Source organism: Callithrix jacchus, chromosome 11 (genome assembly GCF_049354715.1).
Source record: "Callithrix jacchus isolate 240 chromosome 11, calJac240_pri, whole genome shotgun sequence".
Taxonomy (NCBI): domain Eukaryota; kingdom Metazoa; phylum Chordata; class Mammalia; order Primates; family Cebidae; genus Callithrix; species Callithrix jacchus.
This window is the reverse complement of record NC_133512.1, coordinates 3,470,295-3,497,803: the sequence shown is the minus strand read 5'-3', so window position 1 is coordinate 3,497,803 and position 27,509 is coordinate 3,470,295. Positions and strand designations below refer to the sequence as shown.

Here is a 27,509-nt window from a genome sequence, read left to right as displayed (position 1 = left end):
CTCTGCTTACCTTGTAGTTGCTTGATGTTGCAATATGTTCATGGATGTGGGGTAGAGGGTGTCCTGAGGTCAGAGTGAACAGCAGTTGACTGGAGCTAAAACTGTCAAAGGGGCAAAGTTACCTCCTCTCCTCACCTGTGTGCCCACAATTACAGGAAGATTCAGCTGTGCATCAATTTGCTATGGCCCCTGGGGGCTGGGACCATCCCCCAGGAATGAGAAACCAAGAAGGATGTTGGCATTTCCCATCCTGGTAAAGGGAAGATTGAGATCCAGCTATGCCTCAGGTTGGAATTTGGGGTGGGGAAGGCTGCAGGGCAGATCTTGAGCCTGTAGAATGAAAAGCTGAAAGGTTCCCAAGGGACTGTGCCAAGAAGTGGAAGAAATCAAGAGTTTAGGACTATGCAGATGGTCTATCTGACACAAAGACCTAAAGGAGCTGAGCAAAGAAATGGCACCTAACCAGGAGGTGGGCTGGGAACTGGGGCCAAGAGCTCAAGGCAGCTTGGTGTGGTTTTAGATGAGAGGGAGCTGGGAAAGAGCTGGGAGGGGCGTCTTGCAAAGTGTCTTTCTCAGGATAATAAATTACATCAGAATACATCCTAGGAAACAAAATGATAAGATACAGAAGAAACTAAAAATTACTCACAATTTGGGGGTATATAATTCCAAACAAAACACCTATATCCAGTCTTCTTGCCCTCCTGCCCAGAAATTGGGGCTTTTTGTCAGGGTTTTGTTTTGAAACTTGCTTTTTTCTTATACCACAACATATAGAATCAAGAGCTTCCTGGTATTTGACATATATCACTTTATTTAATCCTCTCAGCAGCTAAAGAAGTGGGTTTGTTTGTCTCAGGTTTACATATGAGGCAACTGAAGATCAAAAAAGTTGACCTGGGGTCAAAGGAGGTCTATATAAACCCAGTTTTCTTGACTTTGTCATTTAGACTTCTGAGCAGTTACAACATAACTTCACCTGGTCACTTTAGTGGCTGCCTACTCCCCAGTATTTGAGTATACTGTAATTCACTCAACTGATGCTCTGTTTTTGGGCATTAAATTTTAGCTATTTTTTCCAATCATAAATAATAGTGTGATAAACATCCATTATATATGCCTAATTCATAAGTAAAAATTCCTAGATATGAAAGATTAAAGTAAAATAAATAAGTAGATTTTCAAGGTTTTGAAATACATATTCATTTGTGTTAAGAAATGTTTGGAAGGGGGTGATCCAAGATGGCCAATTAGACACAACTCCAGTGCACAACACCCAGCGAGAGAGAAGCAGAAATCCAGAGATCTCGTAACTCCAACTGAGATACCAGGTGCATTTCAACAGGTTTGGTCCAATGGTGAGCAAAGCCCACTCATGGCAGACTGAGGCAGGGAGGGGTGCTGCTTCACCCAGAAAGTGCATCTGACCAGTGAGTAAGAGGGTCCCCATCTGGTGCTCTGAACCAGATACAGTGCTTCCCCCAAAGCCTCAGCAATACACAGAACAGGGGATGTTTGTCAGTTAAGCACCGGAGTTGCATAATAATCCAGGATGGTGTCCTGGATTTGTGCACAAACCTAAACAGACACATAAACCCAAAAGGCAGCTGGGAGAACCTGCAGACTGAGCTATCGCTCCCTCCTGCTGCCCGGAAAGAGAGGGAGCTGTAAGTGGGAGTAGCTGGGTGGGTCCTTACCCTATGGCCAGAAAGAGAAGAAGCTGAAAGGGAGAGACAGCCAGCTGGGTGTGGCTGGGTGGGTCCCTCCCCTCCCCCACAAACCCCAGAGGGCTGAAGCTCTATCTTTAGTGGGTTGCACAGCCAGACCCACAGTCTGAGCTGAACCCTGAATAATCCAGCCCAGTGGAGAAAGGGCACAACCCATTGTTAGAGGGGTGGGACTGGGCTACATGTTTTAACAAAAAATTCAGGAAGCCTACATAGCAATGGGATAGCATTCCTGACAACCCAGCAGTACCTACAAGTCAGCAGAAGAGGCAGGCCTAATCTCCCAGTATAAACAAAGACAGGAAGCTTCCCTAGTAACCTGAAGGAGTCCCTAAGAAACCCAGTAGCACCTCTACAGGCAGACAAGCAACCTCATCAAGCAGTTCCCTGACATCACAGCCAGGTAAATCCACGAAGATGGGAAAAACCAGTGCAAAAAAGATGAAACCATCAAAGACCAGAACACCTCTTCCCCTTCAAGGGATCGCAACTTCTCAGCAACACAGGATCACAACTTGACTGAGAAGGAGTGTGATGAATTGACAGAAACAGGCTTCAGAAGATGGATAATAACAAACTTTTCTGAGCTAAAGGAACACATTCTAACTCAATGCAAAGAAACCAAAAACCTTGAAAAAGGTTAGACAAAATGCTAATTAGAATAACCAGCTTAGAGAAGAACATAAACGACTTGATGGAGTTGAAAAACACAGCACGAGAACTACGTGAAGCAAACACAAGTTTTAATAGCTGAATTGATCAAGCAGAAGAAAGGATATGAGAGATCGAAGATCAATTCAATGAAATAAAAAGAGAAGGCAAGACAAAAGAAAAAGAGTGAAATGAAATGAACAAAGCCTCCAAGAAATATGGGATTATGTGAAAATACCTAATCTACACTTGATCAGTGTACCTAAATATGATGGGGAGAATGAATCCAAGCTGGGAAACATGCTCCAGGATATTATCCAGGAGAACTTCTCAAGCCTAGCACGGCGGTCCAACATTCAAATGCAAGAAATACAGAGAACTCCACAAAGATATTCCTCAAGAAGAGCAACCCCAAGGCACATAATTTTCAGATTCACCAGGGTTGAAATGAAGAAAAAAATGCTAAGGGCAGCCAGAGAGAAAGGTCAGGTCACCCACAGACAGAACAAATCAGACTCACAGCAGATCTCTTGGCAGAAACCCTACAAGCCAGAAGAGAGTGGGGGCCAATAGTCAACATCCTTAAAGAAAAGAACTTTCAATCCAGAATCTCATATCCAACCAAACTAAACTTCATAAGTGAAGGAGAAATAAAATCCTTTACTGACAAGCAATTACTGAGAGATTGTCTCAGCCCAAAATCTCAAACTGATAAGCAACTTCAGCAAAGCCTCAGGATACAAAATCAATGTGCAGAAATCACAAGCATTCCTATACACCAATAACAGACAAACAGAGAGCCAAATCACGAGTGGACTCACATTCACAGTCGCTACAAAGAGAATAAAATACCTAGGAATACAAATAACAAAGGATGTAAAGGACCTCTTCAAGGAGAACTACAAACCACTGCTCAATGAAATAACAGAGGACACAAACAGATGGAGAAACATTCCATGCTCATGGTTAGGAAGAATCCATATCGTGAAAATGGCCATACTGCCCAAAGTAATCTATAGATTCAGTGCTATCCCCATCAAGCTACCAATGACCTTCTTCACAGAACTGGAAAAAAGCCACCTTAAACTTCCTATGGAATCACAAGAGAGCTCACATAGCCAAGACAATCCTACACAAAAAGAACAAAGCTGGAGGCATCACTTTGCTGGGCTTCAAACTATACTACAAGGTTACAGTAATCAAAACAGCATGGTATTGGTACCAAAACAGAGACATAGACCAATGTAACAAAACAGAGACCCCAGGAGAAACACATCTACAACCATCTGATATTTGACAAACCCAGCAAATACAAGCAATGGGGAAAGGACTCCATGTTTAATAAACAGTGTTGGGAAAACTGGTTAGCAATGTGCAGAAAGCAGAAACTGGACCCCTTCCTGACACCTTACACTAAAATTAACTCCAGATGGATTAAAGATTTAAACATAAAACCTAACACCGTAAAAACCCTAGAAGAAAATCTAGGCAAAACCATCCAGGACACAGGAGTAGGCAAGGACTTCATGACTAAAACACCAAAAGCATTGGCAATAAAAGCCAGGATAGACAAATGGGATCTAATTAAATTCAGAGCTTCTGCACAGCAAAAGAAACCATCATTAAGAGTGAATCAGCAAATAACAGAATGGGAAAAAATTTTTGCAATTTACCCATCTGACAAAGGGCTAATATCCAGAATCTACAAAGAACTAAAACAGATTTACAAGAAACAAAAAACAACCCGTTCAAAAGTGGGTGAAGGATATGAACAGACACTTTTCAAAAGAAGACATATATGAGGCCAACAAACATATGAATAAATGCTCATCATCACTGGTCATTAGAGAAATGAAATCAAAACCACACTGAGATATCATCTCACGCCAGTTAGAATGACGATCATTAAAAAATCTGGAGACAACAGATGCTGGAGAGGATGTGGAGAAATAGGAACACTTTTACACTGCTGGTGGGAGTGTAAATCAGTTCAACCATTGTGGAAGACAGTGTGGTGATTCCTCAAGGATCTAGAAATAGAAATTCTATTTGACCCAGCAATCCCATTACTGGGTATATACCCAAAGGACTATAAATCATTCTCTTATAAAGACACATGCACATGTATGTTCATTGCAGCCCTGTGTACAATAGCAAAGACCTGGAACCAACCCAAATGCCCATCAATGATAGACTGGACAAAGAAAATGTGGTACATATACACCATGGAATACTACACAGCCATAAAAAACAGTGAGTTTGTGTCCTTTGTAGGGACTTGGATGAATCTGGAAACCATCATTCTCAGCAAACTGACACAAGAGGAGAAAGCCAAACACCACATGCTCTCACTCATAGGCGGGTATTGAACAATGAGAACACGTGGACTCCCACACTGGGGGCAGTTGGGGAGGTGGTAGGGGAGAGACAGCGGGGGTAGGGGGAGGGGGGTGGAGAGGGATAACATGGGGAGAAATGCCAGATATAGTATGCACCTAAAGTAAAATAAATTAAAAAAAAAAAAGAAATGTTTGTACTGGTTGTTACCTACACTGCCGGAAGGTAGGGACATGAATGAATCTGGAGAACATCATTCTCAGCAAACTGACACAAGAACAGAAAATGAAATACCGCATATTCTCATTCATAGGCGGGTGATCAAAAAATGAGAACATGTGGGCACAGGGAAGGGGGTACTACACACTGGGGTCTATTGGGGGAATAGGGGAGGGACAGTGGGTGGGGGAGCTGGGGAGGGATAGCCTGGGGAGAAATGCCAAATGTGGGTGAAGGGGAGGAAGGCAGCAAAACACACTGCCATGTGTGTACCTACGCAACTATCTTGCATGTTCTGCACATGTACCCCAAAACCTAAAATGGAATTTAAAAAATGAGTATTTCAAAATATTCCCATGTTGTTAATCTTTTACAGTTTAGTAAATGACAACTACTTATAGGATTTTGTTATTATAAATTATTAACATTTTATTATCTACTTATTAACCATTTCTTATTTTGTAAATTATACATTTGGAAACTCAGCCCATTTTCCCTTTCTTTTAGATTGATATTTATAAATTTTTTAATATAAAGGATATAATCTCTTAGTAATGTAAGTGGCAAATATTTTTATCTGTTTGCAATTGCATTTTATTTTGTGGTATTTTTAATTACAAAATATACAACATAAAAAGTGCACAATATATATACACATGCAGAGTACTTAGTAATCATAGAGTAAAAGCCCATGTAATGACTACCAACATCATTAAGAAAGCCCATTGTCAACACCAGAAAGCCCTTCATATGTAAAACTCTATTTCGCCTCTTCTAGAAATTACCTCCAACCTGATTTCTACTCACTCAGTTTTTACGGTTACCACTTAAATACACATCCATAAAGAGTAGGGTCTGCTTTCCAACTTTATAGAGTAGTTTTATGCCGTATGTTTCCTTTGTCTTGGCTCTTTAGTTTATGATTGCAAGAGTCATTCTTGTGACTGCAAAGAGCTGCAGGCTTTTCACTTTTATTCCTCTATGGTAGTCCATGGTATGACTATGCTCCAATTTATTTATCCAGGTACTTGATAGGCATTTGGGTGGTTCGTGGTTTGAAGGTATCATAAACGATGCTATAGGGTTCAGCCGTTTTTCCTCTGGTACGTATTCTAAGTATAGAAATGCTGAGACATGGGAGAAACAAACCCTAAACCCGACTGTGTAATGCCGTGGTACTTTCGTTACTGGTTCTGAGTAGCTTTACGGTTTTCTTCACAATTTTTATTCCTAGGTATTTTATATTTTAAGATTTCTATTTTAAATGACATATTTCATTTACACCATTGTATTTCTCTAACTGGGTAATGCTAGTTTATATAAAAACACTTATTTTCACATATTTACTTTGAAGCCAACAAAGTTATAAATTGTTTCACTAATCCTAATTGTCATTTCATGAAGTCTTTTGTATTTTTAGTGGAGACTATCATATCAATGGCAAATGATAATTTTCTTTCCAACTTTCAAAGATTACATTTCCCGTTTTATCACATTGGTTAGAAGTTTCAGAACAATGATATGATTATAATATCATAGAAGCCATTCTTGTTATCTGTAAAATCAATTAGGCTGACTGGTGTTTTACTTATTATGGTCATATATTTGCTATGCAATTCTTTACATGCCAACATTTCTGCAATTATTTTTATAACATTGATGAATTGTCTACATAAGATCGATTTTTAATTTTTTTGTCTCATTTGTGATCAATTTTAACATTATGCATTTTGTATTTAGTATTAGGATTAGTTTCTTAGTTTCTTCCTAACTAGTAGTAGCATTATTTCAGTATACACTTATAAATAAAGCTTTTGAATATTATTTAAATAACCTCTATACTAATTTTAAAGTTTACCTGTTATTTCTAATAATTTTTTGCTTACACATTTTAATGAAATATTTTAATTGGGCTTGTGATTTTATGTCTATTTCATCTTCAGTTACATGACTTACTGTAAGCCCTCACTTATCATCATCAATACGTTCTTGGAAACTGGGACTCTAAGTGAAATGAACTATCGCAGGTCCTGAATGACATCATATTGTCAGCATTCTACCATGATACGAAAAGAAGTCACTGGTTTTGTTATATGTAGTTTGACTTACACTCAGTTTCCGAGAACTTATCAAAACACTCAGATGTTAAGTGAGGACTTACTGTGTTTATTGTACATAATTCTTTTCATCTCGAATTATCTATTTCCTGATATTAATTTTGCCATACTTGATTTAATCATATTTCTCTTTAATGGTGTATCTTTGTTTATCTGTATGTTTCTAACCATTTTGCTTCATTTGCTACCAACTATTTCTCCTGTAAGTAGCATATAATTTTTGTTTCTGACTTAACCTGAGAGTCTACTTTTAATAATGACACAATTCATTGTAATTTATTGTGTAACTTATATATGCAAGTTCTTACAAAGGTTTTTAAATTTTCTTTTTGTATTAAAAAATTTTTGTCATTGGTGTTTTTATTATAATTTGTTCACTAGTAATTTGAAACATTTATTTTCTTTTATCACATGTTAACTTCAAAAAATTTCAGACATTGAAAGCTTAATTTTTAGTGACCATTAAAAATCATTCAAATTTCACTTCACACTGAGAAATAAAAATAATTAAAAGGCTTAAAAATTTTTATTTCCTTAACCCCAGACTCTGTTAAAACAATCTGTGATTTTAAAATTTAGATTATTAGTATATTCTAGTATAACATACCTTTCTAAGAGTCATTTTTGACATTTGTATTACAGTTTTATAAACATATTGCCAAGAATTATTGAGCTGTTGTTCTATATTTTACTGGGATCTTTGCTTTTGGTCCTCTTTTATACTCTGTCTTCCATGCTGTGCTCTTCTACACTATATCTTCTAAGTTTTGTTTTGATTAATTTCTGACTAAAGTAGTACATTCAATACTCAATGTTTTAGGAAGGATACAATTTTTTTTTTGAGATGGAGTTTCGCTCTTGTTACCCAGGCTGGAGTACAATCGCGCGATCTCGGCTCACCACAACCTCCGCCTCCTGGGTTCAGGCAATTCTCCTGCCTCAGCCTCCTGAGTAGCTGGGATTACAGGCACGCGCCACCATGCCCAGCTAATTTTTTGTATTGTTAGTAGAGACGGGGTTTCACCATGTTGACCAGGATGGTCTTGATCTCTTGACCTCGTGATCCACCCGCCTCGGCCTCCCAACATGGTGGGGAGAAAGTTTCTGTTTACAGATTTGATAGTCGAGTCAGAGTATTTTCCTCCTAGGGCTCTGTTGACATGTGCTACGAATGTGAATGGGAAAGAATATATTGTGGCCTCTAACGTATTGTAGAGGAGGAGACCATTTTTTTTTCTTTGCAATAACCCATTTTTCTATCTACATTCTTGGTGGATTTTTTTGCTTTCCATATCCTTCAAATGTGGGTACTAGTTGATTTGGGTTGGGTCTTTTTTCATTGTGATTCTTTTTGGCCATTTTAGATTAAAAGATTCAACTTTTGAAGTCAGGTAATTGTCTCCTATTATTGTTCCCATTTCTGCTTCTCCTCCGATTTCTTGTCTCCTATGGCATTTTTACTATATGAAGCTCACGTGACTTCCCTGCATTTCTCTTCTTTCGCTCTTCCTCATCTTCAGCTTTCCATTGTTTACAGTGAATTTTATCAGAATTTCTTGACGATTCTTGGCCAGGTGCAGTGACTTAATACTCCTGTAATCCCAGTACTTTGGGAGGCCGACGTGGGTGGATCACGAGGTCAGCAGATCAAGACCATCCTGGCTAACATGGTGAAACCCCATCTCTACTAAAAATACAAAAAGTTAGTCGGGCGTGGTGGCATGCACCTGCAGTCCCAGCTCCTTGGGATGCTGAGGCAGGAGAATTGCTTGAATCCAGGAGGTGAAGGTTGCAGTGAGCTGAGATAGCACCACTGCATTCCAGCCTGGGTGACAGAGCAACACTCTGTCTCAAAATAGTAATAATAATAATAATAATAGTTCTTGACTATTCTTATAGCTAACCTCTCAGATTATCTGTTCACTCCCAATTCCTTGCAGTAACTGCATTTTCATCTTAAAAACAATATTTTATGAACTCAGGCCATGTCCCTTTTCTTAATGCAGTGACCTTTCCAGCTCTGCTGAGAGTACAAAGAAGAGATTTTCCAAGATATTCTCTTGTTTCTTTTAGGAAATCTTTTTCATAGAGAGAAGCATGTTGATGCTGATAGGCTTTGAAATCAACCTGACCTGGACTCAGTCTCTGCTGCTTGCTGGATGAGAATTGGAAAGAGGAAGAGAAAACATTAAGTGAACTCAGGGTAGTTTTGCCTTGGAAGTCAACATCACGTTTCCAGACACTCTCTCTCTCTCTCTCTCTCTCTCTCTCTCTCTCTCTCATGTTCCCCTTTCCTCATGTAAGTACAGTCAGGCCATGTTTCTGGAAAATCAGTGCTGAAATGGGACAGTAGTTTGCTTCGCACGGATAGCCGGCATTTTTGCCCAGCAACGTTCACATTTCCGGAAATGAAGTTTCCGTCTAATGGAAAAGGCCACTGGTCCCCAGTGGGCAGTAAATAGGCTGCTTTCTTCATCTTTGTAGAGTACTTTCAGAACCGAGGGATCCAGTCTCTTCAGAGTAGTCTCAGGGCTCAGATCTGCCTTATTGAAGGTTCAGAGTGAGAAGCATATCAAATCACGCTGGTTTGATGTGTCAGTGTTGGAAGTCAGCCCCCAGGGCTGGTGAGTCAGTGATGGCTTGGATCGGGCTTTTTTTCTTGGACCGTGCTTTGGGATGGTAAATCCATGGAGCTCTGTAAACAGGTTGGGTTCTATTTTCCTTCGATTGGCTGATGTCTCTAGGGCAGGCTGAGCAGGTTCTATAAATTATACCCTCCCCACCTCCACATCTATTGGAGTTTTCTATTGGAAGATAATCTCACCTGACTTCATAGGCTTCAGGACACTTCCAGATGTAGGAAGCCCCCCTACCCCACAGATACTTTCTGGGGTCTTCCTAAGAGCCGTGTTTATTTAGCTGTTTATGAATTCATCCAGGATCTATTAATGGTCTACCATATGCCAGACTTGGTGTAAGGTTTTGGTGCTACAAGAGAATAAAACATGTTGAGTGTGTAAGTTATACTCAGTCAAGTTTAAATCCCATTTCACTGACTACAAGGTCATTACGTATGGAAACACTCAGCTGCATGCTGTTTTCTTCCCAGCCTTATCATGAGTGCACGTCCCCCTCCCCACCCACAGGCACACAGAAGCACACACAGATCCCAGGCTGATTTGGAGAGTGATGGGAATGGGGATTCAGGAAACAGTTTCAGAGGAGTGAGAATATGCACGGCCAGGTGAGCCTCATGGAAGGAAAGCTGATAGGCTTTGAAATCAGCCTGACCTGGACTCAGTCTCTGCTGCTTGCTGGGCGTGTGACAGGTTGTAAGTGATCACCTCTCCTTCCTTATTTGTAAAACGAGGATGAAGAGAAAACCTATCTCAGGACCGTTGTGAAGGGTAGATGAGACGATGAAGATGGAGATTTTTAGCTCAGTGCCTGTTACATAGATATGCGGTGTAAATGGGTTTATCTCCTTCCGTAGGTCTGTGGCCCACATGCATGCATTTGAGGGGTGATAACTAACTCATTACCTTTTCAAAGTGGTGCTTGAACTCACCCTGTTCATCCTATTTTCAGCACAGTCTATTGGAATTTCGCTGAGCCTAAGAAGCACTCTCCCTACCCACCCCCCACCACACTGCGCTGTTGGCGTCCCAACACCATCCCCAAACTACTGCAGAATATAGTTGGGCATAAAATGCCCCCTAGTGGTGAAGTGAGGCAAAATTCCAGCCAGATGGTCAAATGCTGAGTGGAAAGAAGTGCATTTAAAAATGTTTCAATAACTAAAGATTGACCTGTTCTCAGCTAAATTACATGGTTGGTGGCACATGACTGATTGGCTTTTCACCTCAAGTTAAGCAAGCTACACAATGACATCAGTCCTCTGGAGCCTTGGAGAATTGCAAACTGGGATTTCGAGAGATGATTGCAGGGTTCCTCTGATGATGGCGGTGCTGCCACAGGGCGGCTATGTGGGCTGTGGCTCCATGAGACCTGCTTCCAGAGCCAGAAGGATGCCCATGCTGGCGGGCACTAAGCCTGGGTCACAGCTCCGGCATCTGTCTGGCCCACAGGAAGTGCTTAATCCATATCTGTCGGATGGAAACGTGGTTGATGACAAGTGCAAGGCTGCTTACAAGAATCACAGAAAGGTCATTTGAAATGGGAATTATCTCAGGAAATACAGCATTTGTCATCATGACCTCCTGTTGGCATTCACATTTTCTAATGTTTTACTATGAACTATGGAGATTCCATCCCAGATTACCGAGGAGTGTCATCGTTTATAACACTCAATTATGAAAACATGTATGACAAGATTTTTAAATCAATCACAAAAAAGTAAGAAAGCCGTATAATGCTACATATAAATTTGGTTGTTAGCTCAAGTTTTAATATGTTCATAAGGCTTTTCATATCACTTTAACAAGAGTCTAGGACAGGGATGGAGATTGCACCCTTTGCAATGCCTCTAAACCTGTCTGGAGACTGGCAAGACAAGCTGACAGAGGCCCCCTGCATGAAGAATAGAGTATGTGGATGAGATGGGACGTGCAGTTCAAGCCTAGACCTGTTGGACTGTGGATCACGATTGTCCCAGTATTCGTGAACTGAGAGTCATTCTGTGAACTCCCACGTAGGATACCGGAGGGAAAGGCATTTACCCTGAGGAGAGAGCCTTGCTTACATGTTGCTGTACTAATGATACTCAGGCCAGAAGTGGGAAGCTGTCCTGAAAATAATGGAGCTGGAGACATGATTATACTGGTTTGTAATCTGTACAATCAAATTCCTTAAACATTTTTGAGAATCTAGTATCAAAGTTCAATATACTTTGGGGATATAAGAGAGGCTAAGACAAGGAGAACTTCTAGTCTGATGGTGGAGGCAGGAATGTCCACCAAAATTTTCATTGTGAACTTCTGTGATAAAGGTGTTGCAGAAACCCAAATAAGGAACGGGCACTAGAACTTTGTGAGAGGCTGTCACGGTTGGTCAGTGGGTATATCCCAGGGAGACTGTTATGTGAGCTGGGTCTGAAACAAGGAGTAGAAGTGGGCGAACTAAGAAGCAGGGTGCCTGCCAACAGCGTAAATGAAGGCAGGGGGAGAACTGCAGGTTAGTGAGGACAGATAGTGGCCATCCAGGCACCTTTGAGGCAGTAACAGCAGGAAAAGGTTTGCAATGAGAAGCTGGAGCTCAGTCTAAAAGCCAATTATTTTAACAATGGGACAAGGAACAGGCCTGTGTCACTGTCCTGACTTAGAAAAATGTGCTGTCAAGAGGAGACATTCCTGTCTATCTGTGATCTTCTTCAGTTGTCTTGCCTGATTGCCTTTGCCTTACCTCTCAATGCCATCATTAGAAGTGATGGAAGGGAACACTCGCACCTTCAGACTGGGACTGAACAGGGAACCGATTCAGTAGACTCAGGATTACTGCCTAACACTGATTTCAGTTTAGTCTCCAGGACGCGTTGAATAATTGCATTAGTCATTTCTACTCCGACCTGAAAGGCATACTTACTGGTTTGGAGTTTTGATCATTGGTACATGGGTCATAGATCACGTTTTACTAACAGTGTCAATCTCCCACATCCTAAGTGTTCTCATTTCAGTCAGGGCTTGGCGTGTGGGACTGCATTTGTGTTACCTTCAAATTCAGTGTTCTGGTTACTGATGAATCCTTGAATTTCACCAACAACAGAAATGCCAATGTTCTGCATTCATTTTAATGTGAATCTCTTCTTGAGATCTGTTCTTGGATCACACAAGGGGACTTCCAAATTAACCACTAACAGCATGCATTGAAAGCTTTGAAAGAATTAAACTCTGGAATTCCATTTGAATTCCCATAATATAGCAAACTGCAGATGTTAAAAATCATTTGGAATCCTACTGGGCTTCAAATCTACACAGTAATTAATATTTGCTGAATAAACAAATGAAACGTCGGCTATGTAACAAGAACTGAGATTAACATTTAAATTGCTATTTAAGCTCTAGATTCTTGAAATACAGATAACTAACATTTGAGTAAATTAAGTCCAAATCTTTACAGCATTGTAGAAACCAAAGTAATTACTATATAATAAAAATATCAAGAATGTATTATTCCTGATAATCTACATAATTTAAATAATAAACCGACAGGAATTTGCTTTCTGTCCTGGAGGTGCTAATAAAAAGTGAAAGTGTCTGAGAAACTTTCCCCTGAAGATCCACCTTGGCTTGAACCCGGTATTTACAATCCATCTGGAAGGCTCAAAAATCAAATAGCTAAAAGAAACCAGGTGGAGCGAACACATGGATGAGCAGAAGCAGATGTAAGGACCAGAGGGAGCTGAGCATCCTGGGAGACGAAAACAGGTAGGCGAGGGGGCATGGGAGACGCTTAGCAAGAGGATTACTGCTACAGAGTCTGGAATTGCTACTCTTGCAAGCTTCGTTTTTGGTGCAGCTAAGTTGGGTGGTTGGCTAGCAAAATGTAAAAGGCTAACAAGTTGGTGTGCATTCAGTTCAAACAGCCAGTCCTCTGCTCTGGTTTTCATTTGCTGTCTTGTTCCCTTGCCTGCATGTCTAGGCCCCTTAATGTGCTCTCGGGATCGTACAAGCCTCCCTAGCTTGGGTTCATTTCTAGGCTTCTGCAGAGTAAATGGGCTCTTCCTATTTGCTCTCATGGAAACACAATGCAGAACATTTATTTGAGAAGTTGTATGATGTATCCTACATGGTTATTTTGTTGTTTAGAATAATAAATGTAGTATGTGCTCACTCTAGAAAATAAAGTTTTACACAAAGACAAAATAACATGGTGAAATCCCGTCTCTACTAAAAATACAAAAAATCAGCTGGGCATGGTGGCACGTGCCTGTAATCCCAGCTACTCAGGAGGCTGAGGCAGGAGAATTGCCTGAACCCAGGAGGCGGAGGTTGCAGTGAGCCGAGATCGCGCCATTGCACTCCAGCCTGGGTAACAAGAGCGAAACTCCGTCTCAAAATAATAATAATAATAATAATAATAATAATAATCTGCAAAGTAACTTTCAGAGAGAATTTCTTACTTTTCCATCTTGGTATTTGTTTCTTCTATATTTTATAAATATAGACAAAACTTGAAATGTATTTATTACGCTTTTAAAAACCTTTAACATTACACAAAGAGAAATGGCTGTTATAGCTGCATAATCCTTACTATTCCATTCTGTGGTTATATCATAATTTTATGATTCCATTGTCAGAAACTTACTTTTTAATAAAACAGCTTAATGCAGTCTTTGTTTCTGCCTTTGAATGTTTCTTTAGTATACTTATGGTATAATCCTACAAGGAGAATTACTAGGCAAAGTCTGAATATATTGTTTAAGTTTGCTGGATATTGCCAAAGTGCTCTCCAGAAAAATTGGGTTATATTGTTCTGGTTTACTCTCCTACGTTTTACAGAACTGTTATGTGCTTTATATATTATTTTCCTTTCATCTTTATTTGATATGTTTCATGTTATGATGGATTTTTGAATTTGTATTGTTCAGATAACTGATAAACAGTATTTTTTATATATTTTAACTCTGTATTTAATCTAAAATTGTTTATATTTTCCATTAGAAATATCATTTATTTTCCCTTGGGAGCTGTTTATATATTAAGGATTATAATCATGTAATATTTTTTATGTATTACTAGCTATGATATTATATATTTTTATTGCAAATAATTTTGTTTCCCTTTAAATTTTTGTTTTTAGGCTTGAATAACACTTGCTCATCCTAAAATTAGTGTCTTCATTATGTAATTCTTATAGTTATTTTGTAAAATTGTAGTTCCACAATCCATCTGATTATTTTATAATTTTATATAAGAACCATTACCCACCTACCCTCTACTTTTCTTGCCAAAATATTCCTTCCTTTTTTTACTAATTTTGGTAGTTTCTTTGTAACATTAAGCTTATATATGGACCAGGACTTTATTTTCAGGGCAAACTATTTATTACTGATTTATCTGTCAATTATTTTGCTATTTCTGTATGTTTTGCTTACTGTGGATTTACATTTATCAATAACTAATAGGGAGACATATTTCTTCCTCATAGTTGTTTGTGTTCAAATTTCTGAATATTTTTTAAATAAAACTTTCAAATTATTTAATCAATTTTAAACAATCACATTGAAGTTGTGATTACAATTGTTTCAAACATTATATGCTAATTTGGGGACAACTGTCATCTTCACAAAATTTAATCTTCCTGTCTTGAAGCACCACATGTATTTCCGTGTATTCTACATATTTCAGTAATGCTTATCCTAGAGAATTAATGCTATCTTAAATTCAAATTGCGCTTTCCAGTGTATAAAGCACTCTCATTTTTTCACGGGCCTCTCGAAAGCTGAGCAGAAGCTCTGACTTGGATATTTAGAGACTATAGTTTCTGTCCTGACTCTACCGTCTACCAGCTCTGTAACCTTGGGAGGTAATTTTACTTCTCTGGGCCTCATCTGCTCAAAGGGGTAGTTCTGTTCAGTTATCTGCTAGGTTTTTTTTGGGAAAGCACATAAAGTACCACAATATTGCCTTTCATTTTTTATTAAATTATAACTTGTGAATAATGCTCCTCGTGTGAACCCTTCGGTTCAATATCTATATGTGAATGGAATTCTGAGTGCTGTGGGCTATCTTGGGTTTGATTCAGAGGCCTGGGTGAATCACGGCTCTATTCTGAAGTGTGTGCCATGGCCATTGTCTGGGGTACTATTATAATGCTGTGTGGTCAAATACATTTGGAAAATGCATTTTAAAGAATTAAACAAGTTTCTTTACTGCAAGACTTCTCAGAGAGTTAAATAGGTGAATGCATCCTCGAAGTGTATAATGGCGTATAATATATGGTGCTTCCCAAGTTCTTTGTTTCACATTCTGCAGACAGCTGCTGAAGAATTCTCATAATTAGCATTCTCTGGAGCAGCCTTGAGAAGTTCTAATATGCTGGAAAGAGCATGCGCCTGAGAACCATATCTGGGTTCACGTTTTTGGATTATTAACTATTTTGTGGTCTTATCTTCTCAGGGTCTCACTTTTCTTCTCTCTAAATCAAAGAGGATAATGCCTGTCTCACAGCTTTAGGAGGTGCATCAGACGTCACTGAGCACCGATATTCCCTGCCGTCCCCAGAGGGAGGATTATGTTTCTTTGCTCCACTGATACCAGACTTCACCAGGAAGTTACTTTGGCCAATGAATAGTGAGTGGACGCCGTATGTGTCATTTCTGGGCAGAAGCTGATGAGACCCAGGGCAAGGTTCATTGCTCTGTATCTCTCTAGCTCCTGCTCTCCTGACTCCAGTATTAGGGAAGCCTGTGTTGACATGGAGTTTCCATCAGCCTGGTTCCCTGAGAGATTACAATACACAGAGGCCCCCTGTTACCCTGTGATGGACATGGGACATGAGCAGGAAACTCACATGGAAACATTATGGTTTAACCCACCAAGAATGTCTAGTTCTTTGCTTCCTTAGCATAAGCCAGCTTAACCCGATTAATGAACAAATATACCAGATCAACAGAAAAGACGAGTGGCCTGGCCGAGTTGCATTCATTACATCATTCTAAGTTTTATTTTAGGCTAATACTTTCTGTGGTCCTGAATACTCTTTGCATTTTTATCTAAACCTAGACCAAAAATCCTCAAAAAGGACTAAATGCATTGGAAAGGGAATACATTTATTCTTAGTCAAAAGGATGTCTTCTGTTTGCGTGGATTGCTCTGTGTTGCCCAAGGTTAGAGTCTACAATAATAGGTGAAAAAAGAGAAACCATTCTTTCACCTATTATTTGAGCACTCACAATATTCCCTTTCATTTTTTATTAAATTGTAACTTGTGAATAATGCTCCTTGTGCCAACACAATATCTGTATGTGAGTAGAATTCTGAGTGCTGTGGGATATCTTGGGTCTGATTCACAGGCCTAGGGGAGTCATGGCTCTAGCCCAGCACTAGAGTTGTGGGCTCTTCAGGCAACTCCAAGAATCCTCTAGACTCTGCCCTAGTCTCTGCCCCTGACTCCACCAGGGGATGGAGAGTAGGAGTTTATTTTACATTAAGCAAAGGCCTCTTTTAAAATGCAAACAGCCATGGCAGGTTGTGGGGGTTATTAGAAGAGACGCTTGAGGGATGGAACTCAGAACTCCTTTACTCAGAATGGGTTTTTTATTTTTGCTAATATTTGGAATCGCTTTATTGAAGAAACAAGTTTTAATGAGATAAAAGAGGGATTGTGGAAAAGGTGAGAAAGAAATGTTTTTTAAAAACTGAGCAAAGTGCAAGCTGAATGTCTGGTAAGGATGAGGGCAAGCAGATAAGGCTTGGAAAGGAGAGACTTGTGAGAGGGCAGGGAGGCTTCACAGGGTTCTTGTGAGTCTTGTCAAAGTTACGATTGCATCTTATTCCTTTACCACCACGTACTCCTGTCTTTAGAAGGAGTCAAGAGTCCTAGGAAGTTTCTTTCTTATTTATCTTTAGCAAAGGGTGACTTAGTCTGGGTGGGTGGAGGGTCTTTGAGGGTAGAGAGTCTGGAAAGGTGGAGAATCTCAGTAAATGGAGCGACTGGGACGGTGCAGAGGCCAGGAGGGTGGAGAGGCTGGATCAATGGAGAGTCCGGAAGGCTGGCCTTTGAGGGTGAAGAGCATCAGTCCTCCCCTACCTCCCACCTTCTCTGGGCCTGGACAGGATTGTCACAGATTAGTAAGCAGAACTCCCTGACTACTTCCCTTCTCCTGTCTCTCAAAACTGTTCCTCCCACAGGAGAACTGGCTCCATTCCTACTTCACCATCCAGGCAGGGATGGTGGTCATTGTTCTGCACCCAGAGCAGAAATGCCTGGGGCTGGAGCAGCCCCGCGACAGGCTCAGGGTCATACAGCATAACAACAGCTGCCAAGTCCAGAGCCACGGCTCCAGCTCACATTTGGCCTGGATGTTTTAAGGTGTCAGAAAAGGATGTGATTCCTTCTGCTTTTTGGAGGAGAATAAAAACATCTTCTTGTTGAGCCATCATGAATAAATGAGCAAACGCTTTAGGGAGTGTTTTGAGCTGATGTTTTAGAATGCTTTTAGTACTTTTTCATAAAATTATATAAGTGAATGGAATGGTTATTATCTGGAATGTAGAGAATCATTTGAAAAATATAAGGCCCTTTTCTTTGAGAAGGGGGAGAAACTTTCATGTTCTTGGTACTCAAAACCCTACAATTCAGTCTACACAGCATTTAGGAGAATCGGTTCAATCTCTTTGTAATCTAGATAATAACGGTACAAAAACCATGGGCAGAGCCAGCCTCTGTACCCTCCAGATGTGTAATATCTGCAATGTCTGTCTGACTCTCTGTGGGAGCCTTTTTAGGGCCTTGGCTTCAATACTGTCAACGTCATATTACCCTTAGTATTTATATCAATTAGGAAAGTATTCAGCTTAGCAATAGCTTAAACAAAGATTTAATTTCTCTCATATATTAGGAAATCTGAAGATATGTCGCTGCTGAACTCAGTACACTAAGATTTCCTTGGCTTTTTGCTGTGGTCACAAAACGGCTGCTGTAGCTCCATGCATTGTGTCTGAATTCAAGTGGGGGGAAATCAGAATGCCAGCTATCTCTTTCCACTTTCATCAGAAAAGGAAAAACCTCTGTTAGAAATCTCAGACTTCCAATTAAGCATCCCAAACTGTGCTGCCTTTAACTACAAGGGAGACTAGGACAGCGAATGCTTAGCTGGGAAGGCGAGATGGAGGTGGAAACCGAGTATTGTTTCCAGCAAACGGCATCCTCGGTTACAGAAGCCTGTTCCTTTTCCCTTTCCCTTCTCCAGACTCACATGGTGCCTCCACTCACCAGTCCCACTGGTGCTTCCCAAAGTCCAACAACATCATCACTATTCTCATCAGTACTAAGTAATACATAACACGGCTTACTGTGATGTCAGGAATCCCCTAAACTATGGCACCTATCAGTTCAAGCCAGACGGGTGGTGAATAAGGGTTAAGACTCCATCTATCCAAATTCATTCATATGAACTTATTGATGTGTTAGCAGTAAACTTGTTTTACAGATTATTTCTTGATATACTCTTTCATTCAACAACATATTTATTGACCTTTTATCTGCCACGTGTCAGTCACTGTACTGGGGAGAGTGGATTTAATGGTGTCCCTAAATACCTGACATCTAATTTGTCTGTGTGTGCGTGTGTGCGCGCACACGCATGTGTGTCACTGTATTTGTATGTGTCCATGTGTAGGTGCTCATGGCTGTGTATGTGTGGGGGCGTGTGTAAGTGAACATGCATGTCAAGAGAGGAACCGTGAGATTCTAGGTGCTTTAGGAGCACAAGCGTAGTGAGGATGCTGGACTACTAAATGATTCTGAAGGCTTCCCGGAAGAGGAGGCAATTGAGCTTAGAGGGATATCGGAAGAAGAAGATGTGAGAAAGGCATTTCCAGCAAAGGTAAACAGGACCTTGTACCCTCAGACTATGGTAAGACATTCAAATCAACATAGTCCAGGATATGAAGAGAGAAGAGAAGATGACTGGGTCAGAATGTGAAAGGCCAATAGGCCAGGTCCAAGGATTTGGGTTTTATCTGCCAGAAGGCAAGGATCAAATCTTTAAAGCCATGCATTATGTTCCCCCAACCTGGGGGTGTTTCTCTTGCCCTCAAGGTAACTCATTCTTGCCAACAGAACTCAGTCAGAGTCATGTGTCCTTTCAAGCCACAGCCAACAAGAGAAAGTTTGCCATCTCCCCTGGAAGCCACTTGTTCTAGAAGATATAGCTGCAAGTTGACCTGTTTCCTACTGTGATGTGAGGGAACAATACACCTCTGCTGTGTTAAACTGCTGAGATTCAGGGTTTGGTTTTTACTGTTGCAGACCTTAATGTGTCCTGACCAAAATCAGCTCAGAATCCTCTTTCTTTTCTTGCTTATTTTATTTTTATTTTGTCTTAACTTTTAGGAAGTTTACACCTTTAACTTCTCTCAGACTTTAGTTTCATATCTGGTTAAAGAAAAAGAATGCTGTTTTAAATCTCCCTAGAGCTGATGGGAGGTTGAAATGTGATCATGTGAAATCGTATTGCAAACTGTGAAGTGCTGACGAGAGTAATAGACCTGTCATTTCCAGGCACCCATCAGTATTTCCTAAGTGGGCAAACAAGAACCTTGATTATTTCTCACGACTTCCTCATGACCCTGGGTGATTTTGCCATCTGTGGCCTGGAAATCTTTTTACCAGAGAAGCAGCCACTTCTTTCTTTCTCCAGATAGGGCATACTTTGCTCTTTCTGCAAATAGCCTTTCATGTTGTGGGCCGTTAAGTTTGCCTAGATAATAGCTAGACATAATATCAGGATGATAAAGTAAGAAATAGAAATTTTTCCCTCTATGTCTTTTCTACATTTTCATGGTCTCGTTTGTTTTTTTTTTTTTTTTTTTTTTTTTTTTTTTTTTTTTAAGAAACAGCTCGATTTGCTGCCATTATCTGAGGACCACCTGCATATTAAAGCTGTCTGGAAGTGCCCCCACCCGCAGTGGCCTCTCAGCATTTTCCAAACCTTCATTACAGATAATGCCGCCTCCTCACCTCTCAGTAGTGAGAAAGAGTGGAATGACGAATTCCTGGGACTCTAACTGTGAATAATGAACATACTGTGGGCCCCTTGCTGTTCTTTTAGGCTGTACAAACATTCTGTCACTTAACTTTTTACATCACTCTAAAGGCCATTCAATCATTAGCTTTGTTTGTTAGACGAGGAAACAGACACTGGTGGAAGCAAATTACCCAAAGTCCGCCAGATGTAAATGACTCCACTAGGGGGTGGTGGCACTGGGATTTGACCCCAGCAGTCTCGCTCTAAAGCCTGCTCTCTAAGCCACACTGCCTCACTGAAAATGATGGAGAAAGCCCCAAAGCCTGAGTTTGCTCCAGGCTCTGAAAGGTCCAGAGAGATGCTCAGTTTACTTAAGAGAAACAGGGTTAGATTTCATATCTACTAGAGTGTATGGCTTGAAACAAGCTTACTCCATCAACAGGAGATTATTTCAAGGATGGCAGAGTGGCACTGTGAAGCATGAATGGACATGCTTCTTCGACACACTGTCCACCAGCCCAGGCAGCCCCACTGTTCTGAGTGCACTCTTTATTCCATCAATGCAGACAGAGAAACAAGTCAGCACTAGGTTTTTGAAATAACTCATCGAGGATATCTTAAACATCTGGAGGAGAAATGGCTTTTTCTGTTGCAAGAGGGTGTGACTTTGGAGCATTCAGAACAGAGAGCCTGGAATAATAAATTTGGAGGGACACTGTGTCATCAGTTTCCCTATGACAGACGGGAGGCTGAGGGAGATGGACGGGTTGGAGGGTGCAGTAGTGGTGTTGGATGCCAGGGGAGATGCGAGACAGCTGCGACAATGACAAATGGGTATTGGATTGCCCCCTCCCAGGGTTAGCAGGAAAAAGGGAAGGAAGAGAGAACTGCTACATTTGGGGAGCACAGGGCTGGACGGGTGCTAAGGTCTACTTACTCTGTAGAGACCAGGGAAGGGAAGTCTCCCAGATTTTGCCATGTATCATGAGGTAGGAGTTGTATAGTGTAGATGTACAACTACATGGCATGAGATGGCTATATGGCATGAGAGAGGGCCAGAGACACTCCATTGTGTTTTCAAAGCCCAAAGTTGGGAGCAAACTTTCTATTCCCAGTAAGGAGGCAGAAATTTATTCAGGATTGAGAGAGGGGATTCAAGCATGCTGTACCAGGAGAGAATGTGGCCAAGGGCCGCTACCCCAGAAAGCAGTGTGGGCCTGACACAGGTCGGCCGGGAACCCAGATAAAAGTCCAGAACGAGGATGACCACATCTGAGGGACAGATGTGTCTTGTTTCAGCTGATGCCAACTTGCTCAGATCCCTCACTAGATTAAACTCTCTTCACCTTTTATCCCCCCACATCCCCTCCCCCAAAGGGGGGGAAGGGGGGGAGGTGAGGGGAGGTGAGGGGAGGTGAGGGGAGGCAAAACGCAATACAGAAGCACTACCCTTGGAGATAGATGCCTTCCCAAAGCCAGAAATTGTGGAAACTCTTCCTGAGCTGAAAAGCTCCACAATGACTGGGTTCATTCTGAATTCACTAAGATACTAAGATCATGCTTTCTGCCATCAGATGTATTAGTAATACAAAGAGAAATTTAGCTGAGGAATATTTCCTTTTCAAATACTAGAGTCTACAGTTTGGAAATTGCATGCCATCCTCAGCCTTTCTCATTTGCAGGGAGTGAAATTGGACACACTGCACAGTAGACTTCACCCAGAGTCAGGGATTGGAAAGCGAAGCCCTAGGTCTGGGTAGCAGAACAGGCAGGAAGGAACAATATCTTTAATAATGATTTAACTGAGCAAAACCAGTAGTTAATTCCCTTAGACACAGCCACAGTATTCAACTGTAGAAACCCAAATTAAGCAAACTGAGCGAGACTAATTAGAAAAAAAATTAAAAATGCATGATGTAAATGTAAGACCCCTTGTTACAAATTGCAGGAGATGCATTAGGAAGTTGGGACATGAGGGATTCTGGATTCCAGGAAGGGCATCACCAACACTATCCCAGGGCCAGGACAGGAAGGGAGAACAGCAAGCCCTGGAAAGGTGGGAGGCGTTGAGATGACAGTCACAGGTGAAAGTGCCGGTACTTAGTAGGTAGAAGCTCTCAGAAATGAGTTGTCAAGTGAAATGTAGGGAAAACAAGCACAGTCTGCTTCAGTCTTAATTTGAGCTCTGCAAAAGCATAGTGTGAGATAATTGGGACATGCACTGAGTTGAAATTTGCTTTTGTTCCATTAATGGAGGAAGAGAGTGTTAAGAAAATTAACAGTAAGACAGCGTGGCAGGGAGGGAGTACAAACAAAGGGCACAAACTGTGTTCAGTCACCCTGAAGCACTTAGAAGAAACCGTTAACATATAAACAATAGTTAATCACATATCACTGGTAACTACCCACAGATCGAGGCACTACAAAAGATTATTATTAGGTGATATTTAACAGCCTTGGTTCCGTTTCTCCCCTCACCGGTGAGTAATAAAACCAAGTTTTATTCGCATTATTTTGTAATTAAGGTAATTCAGACAGGTCTCCCAGTTACTTCTTTTTTTTTTTTTTCGTTTGAGACGAAGTTTCGCTCTTGTTACCCAGGCTGGAGTGCAATGGCGCGATCTCGGCTCACTGCAACCTCTGCCTCCTGGGTTCAGGCAATTCTCCTGCCTCAGCCTCCTGAGTAGCTGAGATTACAGGCACGCGCCACCATACCCGGCTAATTTTTTGTATTTTTAGTAGAGACGGGGTTTCACCATGTTGACCAGGATGGTCTCGATCTCTTGACCTCGTGATCCACCCGCCTCGGCCTCCCAAAGTGCTGGGATTACAGGCTTGAGCCACTGCGCCCGGCCTCCAGTTACTTCTAATTAGGTTTCTCATTATTAAGAATCAGAGATTCAGGAAACTGCTGGTGAATTCACCGGCAAAATCAAGGGCTTTCGGTGTGAAGAGTTTTGTATTTGCCTTGCGTTTGGACAGCCTTATATTCAGATACCTCATTCATTTTCTGACAAAGGGTGTTGGATTTGTCCAATACCCATTTTTCAGTTCCCAGAATCTACCAGAAGTTTTCAAGCTAGTTCCCATTTCCCTGGAAACTTCTGGTAGGTTCTTGAAGCCCATATAATCCCTTAATTCCAAGGCCTAGGTCTTGAGAAGGTGAGCTGGATGTGATCTTGAAAGTACAAGAAATTGGAAACTGTGAAGGGAGCCAGGGGCTGAGCTGAGAACCTTGAACCCAAGACCACATAGGGCTAGTCACGCAAGGCCCATGTAGAGGATGGGATGGGTGAGCCCACTCCAGACCTCCCTGCTCATTTCCAAGAGCCTAACACACTTAGGAAGGCAGAGTGGGTTAGAGTGATGGGAGCAGAAGCTAGAATTCTTCTGGGAGGTGGGGGTAAGGAACAGGCTCCAAGCCTGTGAAGGAAGTGCCAGAAAGATCTAGACAGGGATGTTTTGTCTCCTTCTGAAAGAGCTTTGGGGTTCAGAGGGTAAGAACTAGAATGTGAGATGGGAAACTAGGTCAGAAGCCCAGTATGTGGACTGAGCAAGACAGCTGGGACCAGGTAAGGCTGCTGTGTGGTGGAGATGGATTCCCCAAGGCTAGACCAACTACTGGGACCGGCTCATGGTGCCTCGGCTAATTTCATACCCCACCCACTGGAATCTAGAACTGACCTGGTCTCATTGTCTTTGAAATGGATTAGGGACAAACCGAACAGGCTTGCAGACAGGGACCCGGGTGAGGATAGGGACCGGGCAGGGTAGGGGCTGCGGGGTGGAATCGGGGTTAATGAGAGTCCCACCCACCTCTGTCACAGTGAACACAAGCTTTATTTTGCTTATTTGACAAGATGTTGGTAGTTGACAGAAAAAACACACCACACTTTAAGTCAATGTTTGTTGAGTATGACTAGCGTAGTGGTAGGTCCTGGGAGAAAATGTGAAACAAATATAAGGCATTCCTTTTACTCAAGGAGCTTGAGGACTGTAACACATCCACCCAACACATATGGAAACAGTAGTTTAAGACAGAGTTGCATTCAGTGGCAAGAAGAGAGGTATGTCTGTGACAGTAATGAAGCTCACGGGGTGGTGAGTCAAGGAGGGCCTCATGGAAGAAGCAACCCAAGCTGAGCTTTAAAGTGTGAATAAAATTGAGATAAATAGATGAAGTTGGAAGGCAGGTCTGGGTGGAAAGATACACCATGGATTGCGAGAATCAAATGAGATACTTCACAGAAAGTCACTTGCTAAGGGAGTCTTGCTAAGACTCTTGGCACCAAGAATGCCCAAAGCAAATGAGATGTATGGCTGTTGCTGTTACGGTTATTTCGGTGACTTTTACTGTTGTTGCTATTTTTGTTTTTATGCTATTTTTTTAGCGCTTTTCATAAAGGCAATGAGGATTAAAGGGATACATTTGGGAGACAGCAGAAGGGGTGTGGTTTTGAATTTCTTCTCCAGAACTATGTGGGATGAAATGAATTGCAGGGAACAAGGGCTTGCATCAGAACTATTTCTGTATGAACAATGCATCCAAACTGCTTGTGCTCAAGGGGTCATAGAAAAAGTTACTGAGAAATGTAAGCCACGTTCTCGCAAACACCAGCACTCATCACGGTGTAACTAAAAATCAGTGTTTTAGTCAATACGTGTGTCTCTCAAATAATGAATCTGAGCGTTCTGACCAGACACAATTCCTCTCTGCGTTTCTCTTGGTCCAGTGGTCCAGCTTTTGTATCAGTAGGAATCAGATAAAGACGCTGTGATTCTCGTTAGTGTCTGGTGGTGACGTTGCTAGGACAGAGGACAAACACTTGGAGAGAGCAAGGCAGGATTTGTCCACACGTTCCAAACACCCCTGCAGGTGCCAGATTCAAAAAATGGCAGATTTAAACTGAGATAGATTCTTGCCTGAGTCTTAGAATAACCACCTTATTGCTGATTTTTATCCCCTTTGCCATGGAGGGCCTCTCTCCATTCTGCTTACTGTCACGTTCCAAGAATATCAAAGAGGCCACACAGGCAGCAAAACTGAGTGGTGTCCTGTACTCCCTGGGTGCACAAAGCCTGACAAGACAGACTCTCTGGTCTGCAGGCTGATTTTATAAAGCGGATTATTCAGTCATCATTAAGTGGTAACAAACTCTAATTTCACTTTCCATGGTATATCGTGGAGCTGTGCAGCTGGGCTGTGTGTATGCATTAGGAGGTGATTCCGAGGGACAGGGTTTCACTGCAGCCATTGGAGGAGTGGTTTGCTCAGGCTCTGCTTTGCTACAGGGTCTTTAGGGCCCTCGAAGTGTAAATCTGACTCCCGGGAGAGCTCCCTGCTGAAAGTTTTATTCTGAGTATTCACAAATATTCACATGCTTCCAGTAGGGAGTTGGATGTTACAGTAATGCTTCCTCATTGTGTAAAAACCAAGTCATTTCAAGAACACACAGAGTATTAACAACCACAACAGCAGCAAAACCCAACAAAGCAACAGCTAGAATCTTCTGGAACTATTTTTTTCTTTGGTGGAAGGGACCAGTTTGAGACCTGTGAATTATTGCAACGACTAAACATATCATTAGGCAGGGAGTGAAATAACCTGAAAACCCAGCATTCTGATGCAGGAAGCAGGAAACTGTTGTTTTCCCAGATGCGTGGTGCATTTCCGTCCACAAGATCTTATTGCAGAACAGGAAACAATACAATATTAGCTTCATGAGGATCCTTCCTCAGTGTGGCCCTTGGATACTTTGAAGGTGAAACTCACCAAACTCTCAGTCTTCTAGGAGGTAACTTGTTGCAAACAGTGGCATCATCAGCTACCCTCAGAGAAATCTGCTTCTCACTGATGTTTAATGAAAAGGATCAGCAGAGAAAGCATCGTCCCTCCTGCCTTCTCAATGCTGTTTCTCATCACTTCAGTCACCGTCCTGGTGACTGGGGAGCTTTCCACACCTTTGGTGTTCCTAGCAAAAACTCACAGCTCTAACCCCTACTAGAAGCAGACATTTCAAGTACAGCTACAGCATTAACTAAAAGTGCTTTCACCTGAGGAAACGGGGAAAGTAAATCTCATCCACTCAAAAATTTTACTCACGATTCACACATTTCCAGCGGCATCAGAAAAACACCGCCTGTATTCGTAAGAAGCTAGAGTCTAGGTCTCTATACAATAAAGCTTGTTGCTTTAGCACTTCAGACTTTTCAAAATCCTTTTTAGTAAAGAAAATAAACAATACTCATTCACAATACTGGCTAGGATACTTTAATTGACACTCTTAAGCTCCACCAGCCTCATTATTGTAAGTCAGTGTTCAGAGTCAAAGGCAGGAAACTCACCTTAAAGGAATAGTAGAAGGAGCCCCATTCCTTTCCTTCCACCACTTCAGTAAAAGTCACTGTTTCAGTGCAAGCCACTGGGGAGGAATCCGGCGTCTGCCTGGTCCCATTGGAATCGAGGCTGCTCTCTGTGAAGTTGGCTGGCATGGCTCAGGCAGGGTTGAACCTTGCTGTCCCTGATCCTGCAGCTGAGTGAGAGTGTCCAGCTCGCCTCCTGAGATCTGGGCAGCAGCTGCAGCTCTGCTGAGCAGAGGCACAGAGCCCTCCCTGAACCCACCTCACTGAAGAGCTCTGCCTGATGACCGGGAGGATTCATGTGCTGCTCACTCTTTGGCAATGACCACCGGGTAGCCAGCACAGCACCACCCTCATCATCCCACGGTCCCACCCACAGACGGGGCCCCACCCCCAAGAGCAAAGTGGAGCCCCCCACAGCCATCGACGTGGCTCCCTGGATGGGAC

The 27,509-nt window shown here is 41.6% G+C and overlaps 1 protein-coding gene across 1 annotated transcript in view; it reads right to left on the bottom strand.

Annotated features, from left to right (window-relative positions):
* Nucleotides 1-27,241, bottom strand: part of NPSR1 (neuropeptide S receptor 1) — a 179,278-nt gene extending 152,037 nt beyond the window's left edge. Inside the window, exon 1 of the mRNA XM_002751323.6 lies at nt 27,048-27,241. Coding sequence (XP_002751369.3) covers nt 27,048-27,194 — 147 coding nt within the window. The 5' untranslated portion in view covers nt 27,195-27,241. The remainder of the gene's footprint in view (nt 1-27,047) is intronic.
* Nucleotides 27,242-27,509: the final 268 nt, after the last annotated feature.